Source organism: Chinchilla lanigera, unplaced genomic scaffold, assembly GCF_000276665.1.
Source record: "Chinchilla lanigera isolate Chin_1 unplaced genomic scaffold, ChiLan1.0 scaffold00069, whole genome shotgun sequence".
In the NCBI taxonomy this organism is placed as follows: Eukaryota; Metazoa; Chordata; class Mammalia; order Rodentia; family Chinchillidae; genus Chinchilla; species Chinchilla lanigera.
The window spans coordinates 861042-885711 of NW_004955470.1; the positions used below are offsets into that span (position 1 = coordinate 861042).

Sequence of the window (24670 nt, forward strand, 5' to 3'; positions counted from 1 at the left end):
AATTGCAAAAACTCCCCTTTCAGTCAGCAAACAGCGTTTGAAACATATCAGACATTCTTGGCATTAAAATCTTCTAGCTATAAGGGATTTATAAATGTCCATCTGAACATTCAAAGGGGAAAGGGCATTACTAATTATTCACAGAATATTCCTCATAAAGATAGAATGCTAAACCGGGCGTGATGGCGCACACCTGTAATTCCAGCACTCGGGAAGCTAAGGCAGGAGGATCACTTCGAGTTCGAGGCCAGCCTGGGCTACAAACTGAGTTCAAGGCCAGCCTGAAATGAATAGTAAGACCATGTCTCAAAAAAAAAAGAAAAAAAATAGGTGCTGTCTCAAAGATGTTAATAAAAGAATAGATAGTAAAGCAGGTTTTAGAACTTGGATAAGTGGAAAATACAAATATCTCAAAATTACCAAACCTAGTTCTATAAAAAATATATGCCACATGTGAAATTTTCAATATCTAACTTTTGCAGCATCAGTCTGCATAAATTCTCTGGTTCTGACACTGTTTTCATGACAACTGTGGGCAGACAGGGAGGACCAGGATGAGCTGTTAGTCCACTCTCTCTGTCATCATGGCTGGCTGCTCACAGGGCACTTGTATTACCTCGCTGTCCCTCCTGCTTCTGGCACCCAGTGTGGCTAGAGGTGATGAGAAAAAGCATTCAGGGGCCTCTCGAAGTCTTCCACATCATATCCCTGCATCGCTGTCAGTCTCCACCAGAGCAGGCACGTCCATCCTCCCTCTGGAACTTCCCTCACTCTCTAACCTCATGTGCCCCATCCTGGAGGACAAAACCTGCTCATCTCACATGGGGACAGAACACACATGTGCAGCAGCTAGGCCCCAGAGCTCACCCCAGTCATCACACCTCCTTCCTCATCTGTCCCTGTCCTTACCAGGGATCCAGAGCAGTAACAGCCTCAGGAGCTGAGTGGGGTCCCTCATTTAGAGAAGCTGAACTGAATAGTCTGAATAAATACAGCAAGATTATAACTGAGCTTTTACTTCAGACTTGTAGGGAAAGTCCTCCCTAGTGAGCACTATGCAAATCCCCTGGTGGGTGCAACAGTGTGTGAAGACCCAAGGGGACATGGCAACTGTCTGGTGAGCAATGTGACTGAGGGATCTTGCTCTTCTCTCCACCCTGCTCAAGTCCACCCCTTGGCAAGAAAATGCTGCAGTTTCTTCCACCTTGAGGTTAGTGACAGACACTACAGTTCTTGCACACTGAGCTGAGACTGGAAGTGCCTAGTTCCAACAAAGAACCACAGTTTTCCTGACCCTATCCAAGGCCCCAGTACTTTTACAAGAATAAACATATCTAGTTTGTTTAATTCCTTTAGCAAGGTTATAGCAGTGTCTCTTGTCTCTCTGTCTGTCTCTAGCTCTGTCTCTAGCTCTGTCTCTCTTGCATTCTCTCTCCCCTATCCACCCCATGTGGATGCGTATGTGACAACAGAGAGTATAACTCAAGCTCTATTATGGTCTAGATCTAATGTGTCCCCCTGAAATCTCATGTGTTCTCAGAGGGAGCTTTGACAGGTGAGGGAAACATGAGGTCTCTAACTCTACCCGAGGATTCATCCCCTGATGAGATAGTAATTTGATAGAATTATTGGGAGATTATAAAAAATTAGGAGCTGGGGCCTACCTGATGGAGGCATCACCCTGGGTACTATACTTCTGCCTTTCGCCCTTCTCTGGCTCTTGTCCTTTCTCTCCGCTCCCCGGCTGCTAGGAAGTGAGCAGCTTTCCTCTGCCGTGCTATAGGCTTAACAGCAATGGAGCCAGCTGACCCTAGACTGAAATCTTCAAACTTTAAACGGAAATAAATTTTTCATCCTTTAAGTTATTTTTTAGGTATTTGTAAAAGAGACAAAAATCCAAATAACATTGAATTCCAGAGGATTTTTGTTGAAGTTGGAAAGATATTTCTAACATATTTTTTCAAGCAACCAATAGCAGTCATCGTATTCCTCTAGACAATGAATAAAGCTGGAGTACTAACATGTAAACATCTATTGATGCCCTTAGACTAAGTGGATGGCCTTGAGCAACATTCAGCCTCTGTCTGAATTTTATACATCTCATCCCCACTGAATGGGCTGGTGAGAAGGACTAGATGTACGCTTTTTTTCTTTGCTTTTGTTTCACCTTTTAGGGAGTAAAACTGTCAACGTCTTCAATATATTCATAGAGATAAAAAAGACTTTGAGGAAAATTGTCCTTATTCTATGAATACTGCATGATTTGTTCCTTATCTTTAGATTGAAAGGGAACCACTATTATAGTACAATGTACTTTGAATAGTTTGGAACTTAAATACTTTCTGGGACAAACAAGGCCAGGGTGACTCAGGCATCCACGAGGTCACTAAGAATGCATGAACTTGTAAACTCTCAGACTGCTTACATTTAGTGACATTACACATATATATATAATTTATTATTATTGTTATTATTATTATTATGTATAATTTGATGAAACTAAAAATTTGGTAGGGTAAATCTCACATATGTGTAATGTAATTCATTTTCTTGGCTATTGTATTACCTTATTGTACTGGACATAAAATGTATATCTTATATGAGTCTGATGTGAAATCAATGGCAGGGAAATTGTTCCTGAAGATGGCTATGCAACTGACTCAGAAGAAAAGTCTGTCTTCAGTTGAAATCTTATCAGCAAGTTACTTTTCAGAATCATAAGATTTTCAGATTGAGGCAGAAATGTTAGGATTCAGCAGATACCACAGCAGCTGTCCATAAAGGAAACAGCTGGTATGAGCAAAACAATGACCAATGTCTCGGGGAGGTTTTTGTTTCACATTGAATCACTGTGGGAACCCACTACCATACTGTTGACAGTAATAAGTTGCAACATCTTCAGGCTCCAGGCTGCTGATGGTGAGAGTGAAGCCTGTCCCTGACCCACTGCCACTGAACCGGGCTGGGATGCCAGTGGCCCTGCTGGAGGCATCGTAGATGAGGAGCCTGGGAGCCTGGCCAGGTTTCTGCTGGTACCAGGCTAGGTAGCTGTAGACATTCTGACTGGCTGTGCAGCTGAGAGTGGCTGTTTCTCCTAGAGACAAAGCCAGGGAGGTTGGAGACTGGGTCAACAGGATTTGTCCAGTGGAATCTGAGATTGAAAAATAAAACAGAAATGTCATCCATGGACTCTAGGTCATACCAATTGCCTTCTCAGTAGAGCTAAACTCATTGATCTACATTACTGTGCTTATTGAACAGAGATGCTAGTACTGTACATAGGAGCCAACATTCAGTTTTCACAGTTATGCAAATCTATCCCACACAGCCCTCACCTTGGACCCAGAGTAACAGGAGACAGACGAGTTGAGCCAGAGCTTTCATGGTGCACGCTAGGTCCTCCCTGGTACAGATCTTCCCCAGAGCTCTGGCGCAGACAATGATATGGGCTCTGAAGAGCAGTGGGTGTTGGGAGGAGCATGCAAAGCAGCAGGAGCCAGATGAGCTGAGCTTGCAGCTGCGGAAACGCTGGCCTGTCCTTGTCCACACTTGAGCAAGCCATGCCCAGGTGGTCAGGCCAGAAGGCCCTTGGCTCAGCCTGAGCACAGTATTTCTCCTCTGTGGTCACAGAACTTGACATTGTTGTCTTCCTGTCTTACCAAACCTCTAGACTCAGCCAGATGGTGTTCAGTACAAACCTATGAAGAACAAGATAGAAGCCTATAGGGTTGTTTCTCTCCACCTCTAATGTGTCTCATCATCTCCCTATGTACCTAATTGTGTCTGGTTGAAACAGGGTTTTGGATGAAATTTGTCTTCCAGACATGCTTCTCCTTTGCAATTCTGCCGTATTTCCCAGGGTCCACAATGCAGCCTTACCCTCTGAGAATATGTGAAGGGCAGCATTCATTTAGGCTCAGTAGTGTGGGTCAGTGGACAAACACAACTGCACAGATGACCAGCAATGCATCAATCTTGCAGAACTCTGTTTACACTTTTAATAAAGTCTCTAAAAACATCATGTTCACCAATAAAATTTTGAGTACTTATTCTTCAGAAAAGGAAGAATAAAGGTATGTCCACTTTTGTCACTTTTATTCAAAATTATACTGAGGTGCTAGGAATTACAGTAAGAAGGCAAAGTAATACAATTCAAAAATAGAAGGAAAAAAGGGATATCTTCACATATTTACAACAAAATTTTTACATAAATTCCTAAAGACTGAAAAATCACTGGAAAAATAATTTCATAAAGGCTCTGGGTTCACTGTCAATATACTCACTGTCTTGTAAATTAAAAAATATTGAGATAGAGATTTTTTTTCCATGTTCATCAAATAGAAAACTTGGTATTATTTAAGTTTAATTTTCTCAAAAGATGTATGTATACAAAATATACTTCATGCAATGAAATCCAGTCAATCTACAAATGATTTATTTATGTCTGGTGGACTGAGCAACTTCATGGAAGAGAACAGTATGTAATGTAGCAATCACTGTTAATTCCTATCATTTTGTTTTGAAGTCATGTATCGTTTTTCTTCTTTTAGTGTTATTTTGATTTTGTCTCCATTGTTGTTTTGTTGGTTTTTTTAATCTTTAAAATAAAGAAATAAAAAAATAAATTGATGAGAAGCTTCTAGAATATAGAAGAAATGTCAAAGAAGCTAGAATAGGCACAAAAATTTTAAGGAATAAAAATATAATATGAGGGCAGGGGATATAGGTCAGTGGCACAAGCACCGGCCTGGAAAGCACAAGGTCCTGAGTTTGATTCCTGGTACAAAAAAAAAAAAAAAAAATAGAATATGAATAAAATTATATATTAAAACTTTTATAGGGAATGGGGATATAGCTCAACAGTATAGCATAATACTGTGTTCGACCTCCAACATTGCAAAAGTGGGTGGGGATTAACATAGAACTCCAGTAAGACAGTGGTGTGTACCATAGGAACAAAGATAAATAAACTGAACAAGCAAAAAAAGGAAGAGTTCAGGAAAAAAGAGCTGGATATGCACATTTCTACAAAGATAGTAAAGTTAATTATACATTCATGTGCCATTATTTTGCAATAAATGATGAGGAGCAATGGGAAATGAAAATGAAATCAAGCACATATTGGAAAAATTTTGATCCATCTGACATCAGGTAAAAATATGAATTTATGGAATATCATAGTCTACAAGTATAAGTTGGGAAGCTTTGGGAGAAAGCACAAGAAAGTAACTTTAGGCCTTAAAAGTAGGCAAACATTTAAACAGAACACAAACATGCACACACAATCACAGGAAAGAAATACTGGTAAGTTAGACTCCACTAAAAGTCATGGCAGAAATTACGGAAAACACAAATAAATGGAAAGATACTCCATGTTCATGCATTGGAGGAATTACACTGCTAAATTGTTCATACCATCCAAAGTGAATTACAGAGTCAGTGTAAACTCTATCAAGTTTACCCTGGGAAAATTCCAGTGGTATAAGCAAAGCAAAGCTTTAATAATAATAAACAAAGCTTTTTCCTTCTTTTTTTTTAAAGAAATTTCCTCTAGACCTCATGGACTTACCAAACTCAGGTCTATCAGTTATCACTATATATTAGATTTTCCTTCTCGAGAATTTCATTCAAGAGAAATTATATAGCTTCTTTTCCCTACTGGCTTCCAACTTGTACATAACATAGCTATTTTTAGGTCAATTCATGTTGTTCAGGTATCAATAATGTGATGTTCTTTATTTCTAAGTATTATTTAATGGGTGGAGATGTCATAATTTATTGCTCATGCACTGATGACGATTTATGTGGTCTTCACTTGAGGCTCTTATGAGCAAAGCTAGTTTCAATAGTCTTACACAAGATGTTGAGTGAACAGGTGTTTTCAAGCACATTAGCCAAAGGCCTGAAAGTTCTACTGTTCGGTGTGACACGATGACAATAAGTTTTTAAGACGCTGCCAAGCTATTCTCCTAGGAAGTCATATGGTCATCGTTTCCACCAGGAATCAATGAGCATTTAAGATGTTCACACCACTTGCTTTTTAAGATTTTGTTTGATTGATACACAGTAGTAACTAGAGGAGGTAGAGGTCATTTGCTATTTTTCTGTGTTTGGCATGCTTTAGAATACTAAGAACTAATCTTAATTGATACATTCTATTGAAAAAGCAAAAATTAGTAGAGAAAAAACTGGAGAGTAGGGATAAATAAAAACATCCTCTCAGTGAAATGAGGAAGTAGGGAACACACTATACAGATAGAATGCTTTCTACTGGTGAATCTGAGATTTTTCTGGAGAAAACATTAGTATAATGCTTGAAGACTGAGTCCCTACAATGACTGCAACCACCTCTGCTGCCACCATCTTGACTAGAGAAATAAAAAGCATGCTAGTGATCCTGTGTTAACCGTGCCACATCCTGTTGTCTTCCCAAAGAACTAAGTCTATTTTTCGCATTGGGCTGCAATGCTGTGTTTATGGAAAGTGTTCAAGTGCCACAGTCCTAAAAGTCGCATGTACAGATGTAAAAGTAAGGACAGGAGATATATTTCCAGTACACAGTGAAACCACCTCTTTTTTTCTTCACTTCTCAGAAAACAGATCAACAAGAGCAAAGGCACTTCCCTGACTGGTAGAGGAAGACACTGTACTAGGTTCAGTGAAAAAGTGAATACATCTGCATGATATAAAAAAAAAAAAAACAGCAAGAGTTCCGGTGTTCAGCCTGTCAATCCAAATGACTGCATGGGCATCATAATTTGTATCAGGGGTGCATCAATAAAATCAACTGGAAAGAAAAAAGAATTTAAAAATTCCTCTGCAACTTTTAAAATTACAGTAGACACAACATTCAGTGCAAGTAATCTGTACACTTCTGGTGACCTCTGAGATACAATCAATACTATGAAAGCACTGTCATATTGCATAATAAAGTATCTAACACCTTTACTAAGCCCAGATATTTGAGATAATAATAGATGCTATAAAAGGAGTGTTGGTAGTAGCAATATATATTATTCATTATTTTTTATTTCTGTGTTCCTTTTCAGTGTATTTTGAGATTAGCTTTTGAAAATCTTCCATACTGTAAATTTCAAGTTTTCATCTTTCTAGAAAAGGAAAAACTACAGGCATGGTAAGGGATGATGGACTTACACCAATTGGAGGGAGAAAAAGATGCACAGGGAGAAGATAGTGGTATTTAGGGCAGTGAAACAACATTGGGTCATGTTGGATACACGTCATTATACATGCATTTTCTGGTGAAATGTTCAACATCAAGAGGCATCCTTAATGTGAACTATGGATCTTGACTGATTGCAACAGAATTGTAATTTATTGTGATGATATACTGAATAGATGTAGGGGCTGAGATATAAAAGACACCTCTGTACTTTAAATATTTTTGTGACTATAGATCTCTAAAAGTGATGAAAGTCTTTAAAAATTATTCTTTGGAATCCATAGAAGAGCTTCTTTGTTGCCTTGTGAATACAAAATGATGCCACAATCCACATGACTCCAGTGTACTTTGGATTGGTGTCCTTCATTAAACCAGGACTGAGAAAAAAAAAGAAATTTATGGAATAGAGGTGCTTTCTTGAACCCTTCTACCAAATCCTTGCATTGACCTTCAAAGCCTGGATGCATCTAAAGAATGTGCTCTGATGTTGCAGACACCAAGAGGAGCAGCTGGGGCCGCCCAGCCTCACACTTCTGCTTCCCTGGGAGGTTTATGTTATGGCTTGTATCACTGTGGGAGGCCAACTGCTACTCTGTTGACAGTAGTAAGTTGCAACATCTTCAGGCTGCAGGCTGCTGATGGTGAGAGTGAAATCTGTCCCAGACCCACTGCCGCTGAACCTGGATGGGACCCCAGAGGCCAAATTGGTTGCATCATAGATAAGGAGTTTAGGAGCTTGCCCTGGTTTCTGCTGATACCAGTTTAAGTATTTATTAACACTCTGACTGGTCTGACAAGAGATGGTGACTCTGTCTCCTACAGATGCAGGTAAGGATGGAGGCTGTGTCAACTGGATGTCACATCTGGCACCTGAAATTGGAAACATACCAAATATCATCACAGTTATTCATGATAAAACAAGACCTCCCTGAAACCTCAGGCAACTCTGACCAAGTGAGCTGAGGAAATTCCTGGTGCTGTCCTTCCTTACCTGGGACCCAGAGCAGCAAGAGGCCCAGAAACGGAGTGGAGACCCTGGTGTCCATGCTGTGTCCTCACTGGGACTGACTCCCATGCAGGATGAGACCAGCAGCTTATTAAGAAGTCCTCAAGCAGCTGGCTGTGCTCTTGGGATATGCAAATGAGCAGGGCTGAGAGGGGTGTGGCCCAGCTGCAGGGCGGGCTCATCTCAGGACAGGCTCAGTGTTCTCTGGGGTCCCTGTCCAGACCAGGGCAGCACAGATTTCACGCAGAGAATGTGTTTCTCCATTGGGCCACAGGACGGAATCCAGCTGCTCTCCCACGAGCGCAGTGAACTTGTTCTCACATTTCAGAATGCACTTTTCCTGAGGACCACAGTTATATATTATGATCCCTCTGAGAAGGAGGAATCAAGGGAAACAAATGGGCTGTCTCAATCTTAGGTATAGAATGAGAAGTAAAGACAGGAGAAGAACAGAATGAATAAACTCTTTCAACTCGTCTAGGTTCCACTACTCATTATCCAGCATGACTCAGAGGGCAGGGGAGGACCTAGGCAGTTATGCTTTCTAGCCCCAGGCTTCCCCAGGCAGACACAGGAGCACCTGCTTCTGCCTGTCATCCACCAAAGCAGTTCTAAGGCCCAGCCACGTTCTTGCTCTCCATTTTCCTTTCAGGACAAGTTAGAAGTATTTCAGAAGCAATGCAAGAAACGGGATGTATTTAAAATCATAAACACACGTCTGGGTGTGGGAATATTTAAGAATGGAGCAGCAGCCTGGATACAGTAGAAAGGACCAACATCCTTTTTTCCTGCTTTGACAGTATCAACACCTGGACTTTTCATGATTGGGCCTAAGGCCTCATGATCACAAGAGACCTGAAGTGTTTCTATGCCGCAAGGACTCTTAAAACAGTTTCTGGAAGAAATCCGAGCAAAAGCTTTCACCTCCTCCTCCCATCTCAGGTGTATGAAAGTCTTCCCCAGCACCTGTGCACCTTCTTCATTCCTCTCACATCTCACTTCTGAGATGCTCACAGGAGCCTCCCAATCCCGGCCGTTGCCAAAGCTGCAAGAGGCTCATCTGTGTCTGCCATGCACAGCAGGTCCGAGCTGCTGCTGAATAAACTGAAGGAACCAGAGATGACTGCTGGGAAAGGGATCAGTTTCTACTAGGTCCTTTAAAAATAAATAACCCTGTGCTTCTAACTTATATTGGATGGAGAAGAAAGATCTGAAGAAACACTGTATCTGCTCTGTGAGGAACAAGCAGGGCTCCAGAATAGCAGGAAAAACAAATCCTCCTTATCCAGGTGCTAAGGGTGCTTTTCGAAACGGTGGAGATGGGGGCAGTGAATTAAGGGTCTTAACAGATGTTCAAGCACTGGAGGGAAAGGGAGAGGTTTGGAACAGGGACCTGAACCCAGGGAGAGTTCAGGCTTGCAGTGCTGAGAGCTGCTCCCCTGACCCATGTGGCAGAGGGCTTGCAAGACAGGAGACACTGCCCATGGTGCCACCTGGTAAGGGGTCCAGGGACAGAAAGTACTCAACACTCTGGGTGCTGACCAAGCTGAGAGCCCCAGGAGGAGAAACACCGTGAGAGACCAGAACCACAGAGCTGCCCTGGTTCTGTGAGCTGAAGGTTTTCCTGAGTGAGAACCTGAGCAGCTGATCCTCCTGATCCTCATGAACAGAGGCCAAGAAGAGGATCAGCAAATATCCCCATCCTGAGTCTCAGATCATTCAGCTTCTGATCTGCTTAGAAAGATGAAGAGCATGTGTTACACAAATAAATATGTAAATTGTTTATCTGCTGTGTGCATGCAATACATTAACTATTAATCTCATGTGGTTATAAATGATCCTTTAATTGCTTGTGTAACATACTATTTTCAATTCTGGCAAGTTGCACCTGAACAGTGAGACCCCAGCGTCAGCATGTTACTTACTGATCCTTCCCCACTGCAGAGTCTGAGCAGCACGAAGCTCAGAACCCACCCTCAGCCCACCCTGTGAAACAAGCAGTGACCTGCACTCACTGCTGAGGACTCTGGAGGACAGCAGGGGCAGGTCTGCAGTCACAGCCCCTCTCCCAGCCCCCCTTCCCCTCCTCTCAGGGATTATCCAGTGCGTCTCTGAATGGAGTTGAGTTCTGTGGGTTCTGTCACCTCCACTTCTGAATTCATGAGGCCATTTTATTCTTACTTCACTCACAGCTGGCCACATTCACAGCTGTGGCCCTTGTTCTTGAACCCATCCAGTGTCATTGCTGACAGAGGCCTCGTGGGAAGGTCATCATAATCAGGTGTACTGCCAATCAAAAAGTAAAACAGGAAACACTAAGGACGGCAGATGGGGAAGACATGGTCATGGTCCTCAGAGACCCCACAGCCACGTAAGTCCTAAAGGCTGGGCAGAGAGCTACCTGCCTTAGTGACTTCCTAAAGGGAGATATCACTTCTACTAGCCCAGTGTTTCTAAGATGAGGCCTCAGTGTTTGTTTATTGTGCGGCTGTTCGCCCTCTACTGGAAGTCCTGTAACATAGCACCCTATTCATTTTGGTACCCTAAGGCCTTCACTGATAGCTTCAGTTGCATTCATGAAACTGATCCTATTCTATCAATTACCAGGCAAGTTTCTATACAAAATTCAAGTAATTCCTCTTAATAAATCTCCCAACTACCAAGGACAAAAGGCTAACAGTTCATCTAGAGTTCTATAAAGATAATGGTCACAGGACAGTGAACATAACATGTAACCCACACGATATGACCAGCATGTGGTTTTGGCAAACACCACAGGCCCTTAAGACCCTGCAGGAGATGGTGGTAGATGGAAGAATCATGGTAGAGATCTATAAGCCCATCCCATCCCTCCTCTCCCAGGACACCTTCCAGAGCAGCCTGTGAGAACCCCAGCAGTTCCTTGTTGCACACTCAGCAGTTGGCAAATGGTTGCAGCTGTGAAAGCTGAAATGTGAGAAGGTCCCAGAAGTGCTAGACTCCTGTGCAATACTCTCTACCTCTCTCCCCAGTCTCTGCACAGGGTGTGAGGAAGGGATCACAGCTAGCGTTTGGACCCAGGCACATCCCTGCTTCCACCAACACCTCCTTCCCTGAAAGGCCTCCAGGATCAGCAAATTCGAGTCTGACAGTTTAACATCTCTCAGGTAACAACTTCTTTGACTTTTCATTGTAAACAATGAACTTGAAGGATAGGAATATAATATTGCCACTGTAGAAGCCCCATGCTGGTACATTGGTGACTCTGCTATTGCAGGTATTGTTCATTGTATCACAAATATTAACTCATTCCAGAAAGCTTATAAGAGGATTGATCATGTCTAAACCAAAGAAGGAGGTGATAATAAATAAAGCTCAAAACCAAAGGAACACTCTCGGAATAGCAAATGTCTTGCCACAGACATTTCTGTTCAAGTTGAAGATGGTACTAAAACTAAACATTCTTCAGGTTTATCCGTATTTTTAGCATATTTAAATGTTGGTTCTTTAAGGGTATATAGTTGGGTTGATTAATTAGACATATAAATCTGTGTCATTTGGTTCGTTTGTGATAGTTTTATATTTCAATTGCAATTATACTTTTATCTGTAATGATATAAATTTTTGTACTTTTAAATATTCAAATTTTTTTATTTTTTATCGCATCTAGTCAGAGCTTTGTCACTGTTGTAACATGTATTTCCCTTAAAATGCTATGAACAAAAGAAACTAGGAATACTTTCTTTTCATATTTACTGCTTATTCTCTCTAAGGTAATAAACACAATTGTAGATATATTGCTTGCAGGAAGAAAACTGAGTCACAGCTCAGGAACCACCTCCTGAGCTTAAGTTGTAACCAGTGGTTAACACAGTACCAAGATGAGAAGAAAGCAAAGTAACCTCACACTTTTTCATTTACTCATTGCCAGAAAACTCTTGGTTAGGATACTATTTCCCTCTCTTCCTCTTGCTTGCTCTTTTTAGTCACCATCACTTTCTAATATGCAAACAACGCTTGGATTATGGATTGAATAGACAAATGCTATGAGTAACTCTCATCCCACGCATCTCTAAGGTGTACTCCAAAAAGGATGGCGTTGTAAACTGTTTTTATAACACAGTAACAGTGCTAAAGAGAAGGGTTGACTCCTTAAATTTATTATGACACAGCACTTCCTGAGATAAATATTGACTCAGTATGGGGGAGAAAGGAAACAAAACAGCTGAACAGCCAAGAGAATATCTGGGGCCACCAGACCTACTGGAGTAAATGTCAGTGAGATTTTTGCTTTGGCTGTAACAGTGTGCATGACATAGGGTAATTTTAACAGTGCTGAACAAAATGATTTTCTAACATGCCATAAATATGTGTATTTGTATTGATCAACAACCTGGCCCTGAGCCACGCAAGTCTGTTCAACACTAGAAATATATAGAGTATGATCAAGGAACTAAGCTTTTACTTCTAATTGACTTTTATCTACTAATGTACTTTTTGCATTTATCATGTGTGACAGCACAGATTTAGATGGAGTATTCAGTAATATCTCTAGGAACAAGTAGACTTTATGCAAGAGTCTGTCCTTCACACTGCACCTGGCTGGGATATACAACAGCCAAGGTACACATAGCACATGGCTGGATCTAGTCTAAAACACGTTGTAGACATTTTAAAATTCTTGTGTAGAATACATGCAAGGGCTTCTCTGTTGCTGTCTGAATCCAAAAGTCTGCCATAACCAGAGCTGTTTAGGGATGCTCACGTGTGCCTGCATTAAACCAAGACAGGCATTGTGATGTCTGCATTGCTGGAAATGAAAAGGAGGAGAGATGGTTAGGGTGCAGAGGAGTCTCCCTCCGTCCTTCTACCTCAACCTCCCAGTGCCCAGCAAAGCCTGGCTGCATCTGAGAAATGTGCTTAGCAGGTGGAGACACCAGGAGGAGCAGCTGGAGCCACCCAGCCTCACACTTCTGCTTCCCTGGCTGGTTGAAGTTATGGATGTATCACTGTGGGAGGTTCATCCCGTCTGTAGACAGTGATAATTCCCAACATCTTCAGGCTCTGGGCTGCTGATGGTGAGAGTGAAATCCGTCCTGGATTCACTGCCACAGAAGAACCTGGTTGGGACCCCAGGCTGTAAACTGGGTGCATCATAGATCCAGAGTTTAGGAGCTTTCCCTGGTTTCTGCTGAACCAGTGTAACCATTTCTCAGCATCCTCACTGGCCCAACAACTGACGATTGTCCTATAGACAACTGATGGATCCCCTATGGATGCAGATGAGGAGGATGGAGACTGGGTCATCTGGGTGTCACATCTGGCACCTGATAATGCAGACATAACAAATATCAGCACAGATAATCATGATAAAACACCTCCTTGAAGGGCCAGGCCACACTGACACACTGTGCTGAATAGAAGTGGCAGAGAGAGCAGCAGGAGCCCCAGGAGCTGAGCGGGGACCCTCATGTCCGTGCTGTGTCCTGACTGGGACTGACTCCTGCACAGGGTGTGAGCAGCCTATAAAGAAGTCCTCAGGGCCTGGGCTGTGTTCTGGGTACGTGCAAATCCAGAGGAGGGGACATCGGCACAGCTGCCGGGCTGCCCCATCTCAGTATAGTCCTAATGTCTCCTGGTGTCCTTGTTCAGACCAGAGCAGCACAGATTTCCCTTCAGAATATGTGTCTCCCTTGGGGCACAGGAGAGAATCAGGCTGCTCTCCCGTGGGCAGACTGAACTGTTGTTCTTTACACGGTTGAGAACACACTTTGCTTGAGTTCCTTCACCACTGCTCTCTGTTATGGACCCTTGAGAAGGAGGAATTTAGCAAAGCAAGGGGCTACTTCATAGGATATTTTGAAAAAGAAATGAAGACAGGAAGTGAGTAGAATCTATAAACCATTTGAACTTGTCTTGGTCCTCTACACATGATCACAGCCTGACTGAGATGACAGGAGAAGACATGACCAATTATGGTTTCCAGTCCTCCAGATCTGAGACTCCAACAAAATACACAAGGAGCATATAATGTTGCCTGTCTTCCAGCAAAGAGCCAGGTTCTTTGTGTTAATTTGCTTCTCAGAATACCTTAGAATTGCTTTAGAGGACAAGAGTAGAAACTATGGTAATTGTTAAAACCATAAATGGAAGTCTGAATTCTGGAGAATCTAAAATTGGTACAAAAGCTTTGAGACAATGGAAAGGCTTCAAATTCTTTATTCCTGGTGTGCCACAGAATTGTCAGTGTTGTTAATAAGGCCTCAGGGTCTCAAGAAGGCTGCAGTGTCTCTAAGCCTCAAGTATTCCTATAACTGTTTCAGGAAGAAATTCAGGCAAAGCTTTTCACCTGCCCTATTTTGAAACCTTTCCGAGTACTTGTCCATCTTCTTGATTTCTCCTGTATCTAATTTCTGAGATGGTTGCATCATTGTGCAAATCCCTGCTCCTGTCCTGGGCTGCAAGAGGCTCATCTGTGTTTACCAGGCACAGCAGGTCAGGGCCAGTGCTTAATCAAATAAAGGAAAGAGGAGATGGAGGTTGTGAATACATTAAATTTTTATAAGTCTCTTTTTAAACTTTCCCAATGCCTCTAACTTATACTGAATCTTCAAGAGAGCTCTGAAGGAAACCTTCATCTACTGGCATTGGAGCAAGCAGGACTAGGATGGTAATTAAGATAAATCTACTTACCCAAGTGGCAATGCTGGTTTTAGAAAGTGTGGAAACGAGGCCTAGGAATTCAAAGCCAGGAGAGCTTTCAGCCTGGAATGAAATGCAGAGGTTTGCAAACAGGGATTTCAAATCAGGGCTGAGGTCAGGTTTGCTGTGCTGAGAGCTGCTGGGCTCTCGCCTGGGCTGTGGGGAACCAGCAGGGATCAGGGACCCTGCCCATCGCACGGCTTGGCAGGGGATCCAGGGAGCAAAGTTGCTCGGCACCTCTGGGTGCAAAAGCAAGCTGAGAGTCCCTGAAAGGAGAAGGACCGTGAGAGGCCAGAACATCAGAGCTGGGCCTGGCTCTGTGGACTGACTGTTCTCAGTATGAGTGGAGGCCAAGAAGTCAAATTTTTAAAATGCCCCATTCCCAGAGTCTTGACTCACTCAGCATTTGTTCTGCTTAGAAAGACAAACAGCATATGTTACACAAATAAATATGTAAATCTGTTGTGTGCATGTGATACCTTAGCTATTAGTTTAATGTAGTAACGATTTTTATTATTTGTTGACATAGTAGTATAAATTCTGGCAAATTGAACAGGAACACAAGAACTCTCAGTGGGTGCATCACCATCTGGTCCTGCCCCAGTGTAGAGTCTGCACAGCATGAAGCTCAAGATCCATGCTCAGCCCCTGTGGACCAAGCACTGACCTGCGCTCACTGCTGAGGACTCCAGGGAATGGCAAGGGATCAGGCCTGAAATCACCGCCTCTCTCCCTGCCTAGAGTCCTCTCTGCTATGGGACACCACTAGCGCACCCGATCTGCATCTGTGAATGGAGATAGCTTCTGTGGACTCTGCTTCCCACATCAGTTATGGGACGTATTTTCTCACTGACTCTGGGCCTCTGCTCACACATAGTTTAGCCTGAGAAGCTCCCTGGAAAGGTTATCATAGCCAGTTGCATTACCAATCACAAAGTAAAACAGGAAATATTAAGAACTGGCAGATGGGGAAGACCTGGCCATTACCCCTAGAGACCCCAAACCTTGTGAGCTTAGAGAGCTGGGCAGAGAGCTCCCTGCCTTAGTGGCTCCCTAATGGGAAAGTATCACTTCTACAGTCCCAGCGTTTCTAGCATGAGGCCTCTGGGCTTTGTTTATTGTGGGCTTTGTTTGCCATCTCATAGACTATTTATAACATAACAAGCCTTATGGTTTGGGGCCCTTATGTCTTGAAACAATCTTTTCACCCATGTTCATGAAGCTGATCCTATACTACTAACTACCAGGTAAGAATCTGGAGAAAATTGAAATGATTCTTCTAAAAAGGTCATGCAACAGTTAAGGACAAAAGACTAACAGTTTACCTGATGTTCTGAAAAGACAGTGAGCAAGCACAGTTAGCTCTAGGCATCTGACCCACATGAAATGATGAAGATGTAATTTTGGCAAAGGGGATGGACTCAAACACCCTGCAGGGGGGGGTGCTAGGAAGGGTTGGGAGTCTGAGGGCTCCTGATTCAGATCTGTGAGACCAGCCCCATGATTTCCATCCTAAAACCCTTCCAAAGCAGCCTGTGAGAACCCCAGCAGCTCCCTTGTTGCACACTCAGCAGTTGGTGAGTGGTTGCAGCTGTGGCAGCTGAGCTATGAAAAGGTCCCAGAAGCGCTGGGCACACCACCTGCACACCACCGTCCACTCTGTCTCCACAGTCTCTGCACAGGGTGTGAGGAAGGAATCACAGCTAGCCCAGGAATGCCTAGGTGCATGCCTGCTTCCACCAACACCTCCTTCCCCTAAGGCAGTGATGGCAAACCCTTTAGAGACAAGTACACAAACTGCAACCCCCAAACCACTTATTTATCAAAAGTGCCAGTACTGCAGTTAAACCTGACTACTGAGGCTTTAGTGTAGAAAACATACAAAACATAATAACACAAATAACACCAATGCCACAGGTTCCCTACCACTGCCCTAAGCGCATCCTGGGTCACCAGATTCATGTCTAATAGTTTTAAAATCTCTCAGCCAACAACTGAATTTACTTTTTGAAAGAAAATAATGAACCAGACAATTGCTAATACGGAGCACAGCAGTCTTCGCTTGGACAGGAGCTTACCTGCTAATAAAATGGTGATTCCTTGGTGGCAGGATTGAGTGATAACTCACACCAGGAAATGACCAAGAGGATTGATGGGGCCCACACAGAAAGAGGAGATGATAATACATAAAGCTCACAAAGACAGCGACCTTCTCAGAATAGCAAATACTTTGCTCCAGACATTGGAGGTCAAGCTTAAGATAGCAAAAAATCCTAAATATTATTTAAGATAAGCCCTCATATTTTAGAATTTTTAAATGTTGGGTTTTTAAGTCTATATCTTTTGGTGAGTTTGTAACTTACATCTGTATAATTTGGTTCATTTGTGACTTAGCTTTAATTTAACCTACAAGTATTCTATTATCCATAGTGATGTATATTTTTTGGCTTTTTTGTCAAATTTTTAAGCCTGAGGTGTTTCTCTGCTTCTACTTAGAGCTTTGTAACTTAGGTATAAGTAGTTCCCTTAAAATATTGTCAACAAAATAAACTAGCTGTGCATCCTTTTAATATTTGTTAGTTATTCTGGGATTACTCTCCAAGATAATAAACAAAATTATATTGTTGGCAGGAGGAAAATTTCTGAGTTACAGCACAGGAAAAGCTTCTTAAATTTACATTTGATGCAGTAGCTAACACTATTAAGATGAAAAGAGAAACAAAACTAACCTCGTATTTCCTCCTCTCCTCATTCCAAGAAAACTCCCTTTTTTTTTTTTTTTTTTTTTTTTTTTGTATCGAGAATCAAACTCATGACCTCAGGCTTGCCAGGCAAGCATTTATGCTGCTGAGCTATATTCCCGGTTCCCCAAGAAAACTCCTAATTGGAATAACATTATTTCACCTTTTCCACTTCCTCTTTTCCTACTCAGTTGCACCTTGCAATAGTCAAATGTCAGGTTATAGATTTCAATAGAGAAACGCTATCAGATAATCCCCATTCCACAAAACTCTAAGTTATATTCACAGAAGGAATGGAACATAATAGCACTGTCATAGAAAAGAATTGAGTCCTTGACAAGGCACATTCTGAAACAAATACTAATTCAGTATAGAGGGAAAATGAACAAAATGAACACAGCCAAGAAAACATCTGGGGCTACTGGACCTAAGGAATTATGGTTGGGGAAGTTATTGCTCTGGCTATAGCACTGTGAGTGACATATGCAATTTGAACTGTGATGCCAAAATGATGTAAAGGTATGTATTTGTGTTGATCAATCACCTAGCCTTGAGCTACATATTTTTATTAACTGCTGGAACTGAGTCTAGTATAATTGAGGAACTATGCTTCTAATTTTAGTTTAGTTTAGGTACTTTGAGCATGAAATCTGTGTCCAAAGCACAATTTACACAGAACCAAGCCAAGGCAGACACGGCACATTGCTGAATCTTTGGAAACTTCCCTGGATTCTGCTGCTGCAAGGAAAGTGATGGAGACCATTTCCCTTAGCGACAATGAAAGGGAAGCTGGACCCTAGAACCTACAACATTATGACTAGAATGTAAATGTAGAAATAAGACACAAATATGCCCCACAATTGGTGATGTCCCACACCATGGTCTTCGCAGTAAGAGTGATGCTGGCTGACCAAGTGGACAGTGCATAGTGGGCACGATGAACATGGTCTCAACCTCAGACTCCCGGGTCCTATGGACCCTGTCACACAAGCCTCTCTACATGCTGCTGTCTCACCTGGACCCAGAGCACCAGCACTCAGAGGGCCATAACTCCATGTCTGCAGTTCACTGTTACACCTGCTTCAGGTTGATCCTTGTCCTGAGATAGCGACCAAATTCTTTTAAGAGCTTGTGACAGGCAGGAGCTCTGGAGAACATGCAGAGCAGCAGCAAAGGGTGCACAGCAAGGCCTCCAAATTCTGAACAGAGGGCAAAGTCTGTGCCATGCATGTGGCCCAGGACATGTTTGCTGAAATATATGATGATAATTTCCACCCTTAAGCAAGTAAAATCTCCCAAGGATCTGATTCTTATATTGCTGGTTCATTTTTGTGTTGCCTATGAGACAAAAAATATTTTTTCAGTAAATACTTCATGGATTCGGTGTAATCTTCTAATGTTTGCAGGTCCTGTGATTGTTCCCTTGGTCCTTGCAGGTTGACTTCAACTATGTGGCCACAGAGCGCATGTTGAGGGATCACAGAGACCTTCCCTGGTCTCACATCTCCAGATATTGTATCCAGTGCTTGAAGTTTTTGCTAGTTAACAATTTCAGACTCCACTCTATTAAATATCATTTATGCCGATATTGTATCCTGCATTGGTCCCTCAATTACTACTACAATAATAGGTCCGGCCACTGAAAATTGTCCTTTTTATTCGTATAAACTTATCACTCACATGATGGCTGTAACTCTCTTTTAGAAATCTTAACACTCAATGAAAAACTGTTAAATGCAAAACTAGTACATTTCTTTTTTAATTGGAAAAATTATGGCCCATTTCACTTCAGTGAAGGCACTTCTTTCAGGTTGAAAATGTTTCATGGGGCAATTAAAAATAAGTTTATAAAAATAAGAAGTTCTAGAAAATTAAGTATATATTGGTTCTACAAAATACAAACATGATGTTTTATTGTATTGAAGGGAGGGAAAGACCTCACAAGGGGTGGTGCTTGATGCAGAGGGAAGAGCTTGTGATTGGACATGGATCGCAGTTTTGTGAAGGAGGGGCTGTGTCCCAACACTTCCTACAGCACTACAGTTAAAAATGGTGAAGACTCTCAAGATTGAAAATCCCACCAGGTGGCATATGCCATCCTGCCCCAGAGGAAATTGAAACCATGGCAATGCCAGGAGGGGGTATAAAAGAAAGGGAGAATAAAATATGCAAAGCACAATACAAAAATGGATAAAGGTTAAACATTAGAAAACCAATGAAGTCAGCAAACAAAAGAAGTAATTATAAAAATTGTTTAGAGCAATTCATTTTGTATAGATAATGTGATCTTAATTTCTGAGTACTATTTAACAATGGTAATACTATAATTTATTCCTGAATGTGCTGATGGGGATTTGGGTATTTTCCACTTCTGGCTGTTATGAATAAAGTTAATTTGACTAGTCTGACACAACCTGCTGTGTGAACTGTTGTTTTCAAGGACCTTACTCAGAGGCCTGGAGGGCATCTGTTAGGTAGGATAGTAAATTTCTAAACCTGTGCAAAACAGTTCCGCTAAGAGGTCATAAGTTCTTCATTTTCATCAGGAATTGATAGTTTTAGGTGCTCCTGGTATTTTATTTGTTTGTTTATTTGTTTATTTGTTTAAGATTTCCCTTAATTGACATTTGACACTAACCAAAAGAGATAGAGTTCATTAAGTTATGCATTGTCACTTATTAATTACCATTTTCTTGCAATGTTTCTGTACTTGACATGTTTAGAATTTATCTTCATTAATTCAGCCCTTTGAAAAGGCAAAAGTGAATAGAGAAGAAATGAACAATTACTGCAAAGTAGGAGATAAATAAGAACACCATATGCCTGGGATGAGGAAGCGGGAAATGGGGTAAGAGAGGGGATGCATTCTATGTCTGAATCTGAGTTTTTCTCTGGAAAAAAAATAGTACAGAACTTGAACACTGTGTCTGTGAAGTGGTTGACACCTCCACTGCTGCAACCATCTTTGATGGAAAAATAAACAGCATCCTGGGGATCCTGTGTTAGGTCACCTCCATGGTCTTCCAGAAGATTTAACTATTGTTCACACTGAGCTGAGATACTGTGTTTATGGGAGATGTTCAGATGGTGCAGTCATAAGAATCACATGGGAAGATTGACAATGAGGATAGGAGGTATTTTTCACCATGAAATGAAGCTGCCTCCTTTCCTTTAAAATGCTCAAGACCAAAGGTAGCCTGCTGGAGACTCTCCTGAGTGATAGAGAAAGACCCCAAGCTAGATTTAGAGAAATACTGAATGGCTCTAAATGATACAAAAGAAGAACAGTGAGAGTTCTAAATTTCCACCTGAAAATCCAGTTAAAGATAGGAACAAAAGATTGTGAAAATTCTTCCTCATGTTTTGAAAATAGCAGTAGACTCTCCATCCAATCAAATCTGTGTATTTCTGGCGGCATCTGAGACACAACCAATACATTGAAAGTTTCTGTTTCAAAGCCATCACTAAGCCATGATATCAGGCTAATCATAGAAGGTATAAAGGGAGTCTTGTCAGTAGTAAGATGTTATTCAATATTTTTAAATTATTGTATTTCTTAATACAGTGTGTTCTGAGATTACCTTTCTAAAAGCTTCTATACTGTAAAAGCAAGACTGTCACTCTGGAAAAGGAAAAACTACAGTAACAGTAACACACAAATGACTTACAGGAAATGAGGGAAAAGACAATGAACGGGGAGAATGCAGAGGATTTTTAGGGCAGTGACACGATATTACATCAGATCAAAATGCTGTGTATGTGTTACTACATGTTTCTAAGACTGAACCTCCGTATTTATGTGTTATTACACCTTTGTAAGAGTGAACCTTCATGTGAACGATGAACTTTGCATGTCTATAGATCTTGATGGTTTGCAACAAAACTGTAATTGGATGCTAATACTAGACTGCATAGCCATGTAGGCAGAGCCACCTGTGTATTTTAAATTTTTCTGTGGCCTTAAATCTACTCTAAAAAATGAAGCAAGCTTTTAAAAATTCTTGCTCAGAATGCATAGAAGGGCTTCTCTGTTATTGTCTGAATCCAAAATGATGCCATCACCCACCCTGCTCAGAGGTACTGGTCTGTGTCCTTCATTAAATCAGGACAGGTGCTGCAATGTCTATGCTGCTGGAGCTGAAGCAAAGGAAAGAGAGGGTGTAAAGGAGAATCTCTGGCCCCTTCTGCCAAAGCCTCCAAGTGAACTTCCAAGCCTGGATGCATCTGAGAACTGCTCTCAGCAGTTGGACACAGCAGAGGTGGCAGCTGGGGCAGCCCAAACTCACACTTCTGCTTCCTTGGGTGTTTGTGTCATGGCTTGTATCACTGTGGGCGGGAAACTGTTACTCTGGTGACAGTAATAAGTCGCAACATCTTCAGGCTCCAGGCTGCTGATGGTGACAGTGAAATCTGTCCCAAATCCACTGCCGCTGAACCTCTGTGGGACCCCAGATTCCAAATAAGATGCACCATAGATCAGGGGTTTAGGAGGCTTCCCTGGTTTCTGTTGATACCAGTTTAAACCATTACTAATATCCTCACTGGTCCTGCAAGTGAGAGTGACTGTGTCTCCTACGGATGCAGACAAGGAGGATGGAGTCTGAGTCATCTGGACGTCACATCTGGCACCTGAGATTAGAAACATAACAAATATGAGCACAACCATGGGGAAGCAGAACCTCCCTGAAAAGCCAGGAAACTCTGACCAGACATCTCTAAATAGACTAAATTGCAAGATCAATCTTTCCTCACCTGCGAGCCAGAGTAGCAGGAGCCCCAGGAGCTGAGCGGGGACCCTCATGTCCATGCTGTGTCCTGACTGGGACTGAGTCCTGCACAGCGTGTGACAGCCTGTGAAGAAGTCCTCAGGGCCTGGGCTGTGCTCTGGGGACATGCAAATCAGCAGGGGAGGGCCGGGGCTGGGCGGGGCTGGGCACAGCTGCAGGGCGGGCTCATCTCAGCCCTGGCCCAGTGTTCTCTGGGGTCCCTTTCCAAACCAGGGCAGCACAGATTTCCTGCAGAGAACATGTTTCTCCCTTGGGCCACAAGGCAGAATCAGGCTGCTCTCCCATGAGTAGAGTGAACTATTGTTCTCTTTATGGTTCTGAACACACTGTGCCTCTCTGAATAAAGATAGGTTCTATAAATTCTGTCCTTCATATCTCTGAATTCTCAGTGTCTTCATCTCTGTTTCTCTCTTGGCTGCCCACATTCATAGTTGTGCATCTTATTCTCTCACTCCCTCCCGCCCTGCTTCAGTGCTGACCCAGAGTTTGGACTCTTAAGAATCCTCCTGGAAGAGGCATCAGAGTTAGGTGTATCACCAGTCACAAAGTAAAACAGAAAATACTGAGGAATCAGCAGATGAGTGAGACATGGTCCAGTGTGTCCAGAGTCCCTGCAGCCATGTGAGCTTAGAGAGCTGGGCAGAGAGCTTCTGCCTTAATGGCTACTGAATGGGAAAATTTCAGTTCAACATTCCCACTGTTTCTAGCATGAGGCCTCTGTGCTTTGCTTAATGTAACATAGCAACCTTTTTGGTTGGGGGCCCCAGTGTCTTCACTGAATCCCCCCTCCCAGCCCCATATTCAAGAATCTGATCTTATTCCACCATGAGCAGGCAAGATTGTGTAGAAAATTTAAGTGATTCCCCTTCTTAATAAATCATGCAACTATTAAAGACAAAAGACTAACAGTTCACCTGGAATTCTGAAAAGACAATGGTCACAGGTCAGTTAAAGTTTAGGTATTTGACCACAGGAAATGACAAAGATGAAGTTTTGGGAAAGAGTAAGAGGCCCAGAATACCCTGCAGGGTGCAGTTCTAGGAAATGTTTCGAGGCTGAGGACTCCTGGGCCAGATCTGTGAGCCCAGCCGCATGCTTCCTACCCCAGGACCCTTGCTAGAACAGGCCCTGAGAACCCCAGCAGCTCCCATGGCTTGCACACTCAGCAGTAGGCCAGTGGTTGCAGCTGTGGCACCTGAGACACAGAAAGGCCCCAGAAGAGCCCCATCTCTCTTTCCCCAGTCTCTCCACAGAGTGTGAGGAAGGGAACCCAGGCGCATCCCTGCTTCCACCAACACCTCCTTCCTCTAAGACCATCTTGATCACTAGATTCATGTATGACAATTTCAACATCTGGCAGGCAACAACTGCCCTGAATTTTTAATGAAAACAGTGAACTTAGGGGATAGAAGAATACCATTGCAGCTATGGGACACAGCAGTCCTAGATTTGTCAGGAGCTTGATTGCTGGTACCCTGGTGATGTTGCTGCTTCAGGCATTATTAATTCACATGTAACTCCTTCAGAACACATCCAAGAGAATTGATTTATGATATCCCCAAAAATGAGGAGGTGATAATATATAAAATTTGTGAATAAAGGAATCCTCTTAAACTAGCAAATACTTTGCTCCAGATATTTGAGGTCAAGGTGAAGATGAAAGTAATCTTCAATATTGTGTAGATTTATCCCCCGTTTTTTAGTATTTTTTAAACTTGGGCCTTCGAGGCTTGATAGTTTGGTTAGTTAAGTAGGGATTTATATCTGTATCATTTGGTTCATTGATGTTTAACTTTATATTTAACCTACAAATATTCTTTTATCTCTAGTGATATAATTTCTGGCCTTTTTCCTAGTTTTCAATTTTAGGTACTTTGTCCATCTGTTGAGTGCTTCATTACTAATGTGTATTTCTCTTAGAATATGGTGAATAAAATAAACCACAGATTCATTCTTTTCATATTTACTATTATTATGAGATTTCTTCCTACGTCATGCATCAAAATCTCAATATTCAGCACCTCCTGAATTCTCAGGCACATGTTCCAATGGTGAAAGGAAGCCCTGATGCTAATCTATCTTGATAAATATCTAGTGTAAGAGATCTGCTCAGGCAGTGGGACCCATTTCATTTCTTTAAAGTCATGTTGATGAAACCTGAATCAATGGTCCCTTCTGTCCCCACAGCTCCAGGGAAATGCTTGGTCATTTCACAATATTCTCCCTTTAAGATAATTGTGCCTTACTGACTAATTGGAGCCCCAAAAGAAAT

At 42.2% G+C, this 24670-nt stretch overlaps 1 protein-coding gene and 2 gene segments (V, D, J or C); all 3 read right to left on the reverse strand.

Moving 5' to 3' along the window:
• Positions 1–2846: 2846 nt before the first annotated feature.
• On the reverse strand, positions 2847–3440 carry LOC102021650. The segment is given in 2 exon segments: positions 2847–3151; positions 3336–3440. Coding segments are annotated over 2 exon segments (354 nt in total).
• Positions 3441–7720: 4280 nt separating this feature from the next.
• Positions 7721–8265, reverse strand: LOC102018590. The segment is given in 2 exon segments: positions 7721–8053; positions 8175–8265. Coding segments are annotated over 2 exon segments (375 nt in total).
• Positions 8266–13163: 4898 nt separating this feature from the next.
• On the reverse strand, positions 13164–22467 carry LOC102021963. The gene is made up of 6 exons (XM_005400823.1): positions 22364–22467; positions 21898–22240; positions 16196–16203; positions 14862–15136; positions 14518–14641; positions 13164–13495 (listed from the first exon to the last, which is right to left on the reverse strand). The coding sequence occupies exons 1-6, from the start codon at positions 22416–22418 to the stop codon at positions 13164–13166; spliced, it is 1137 nt and encodes a 378-aa protein (XP_005400880.1). The 5' UTR covers positions 22419–22467.
• Between the last annotated feature and the right edge of the window lie 2203 nt (positions 22468–24670).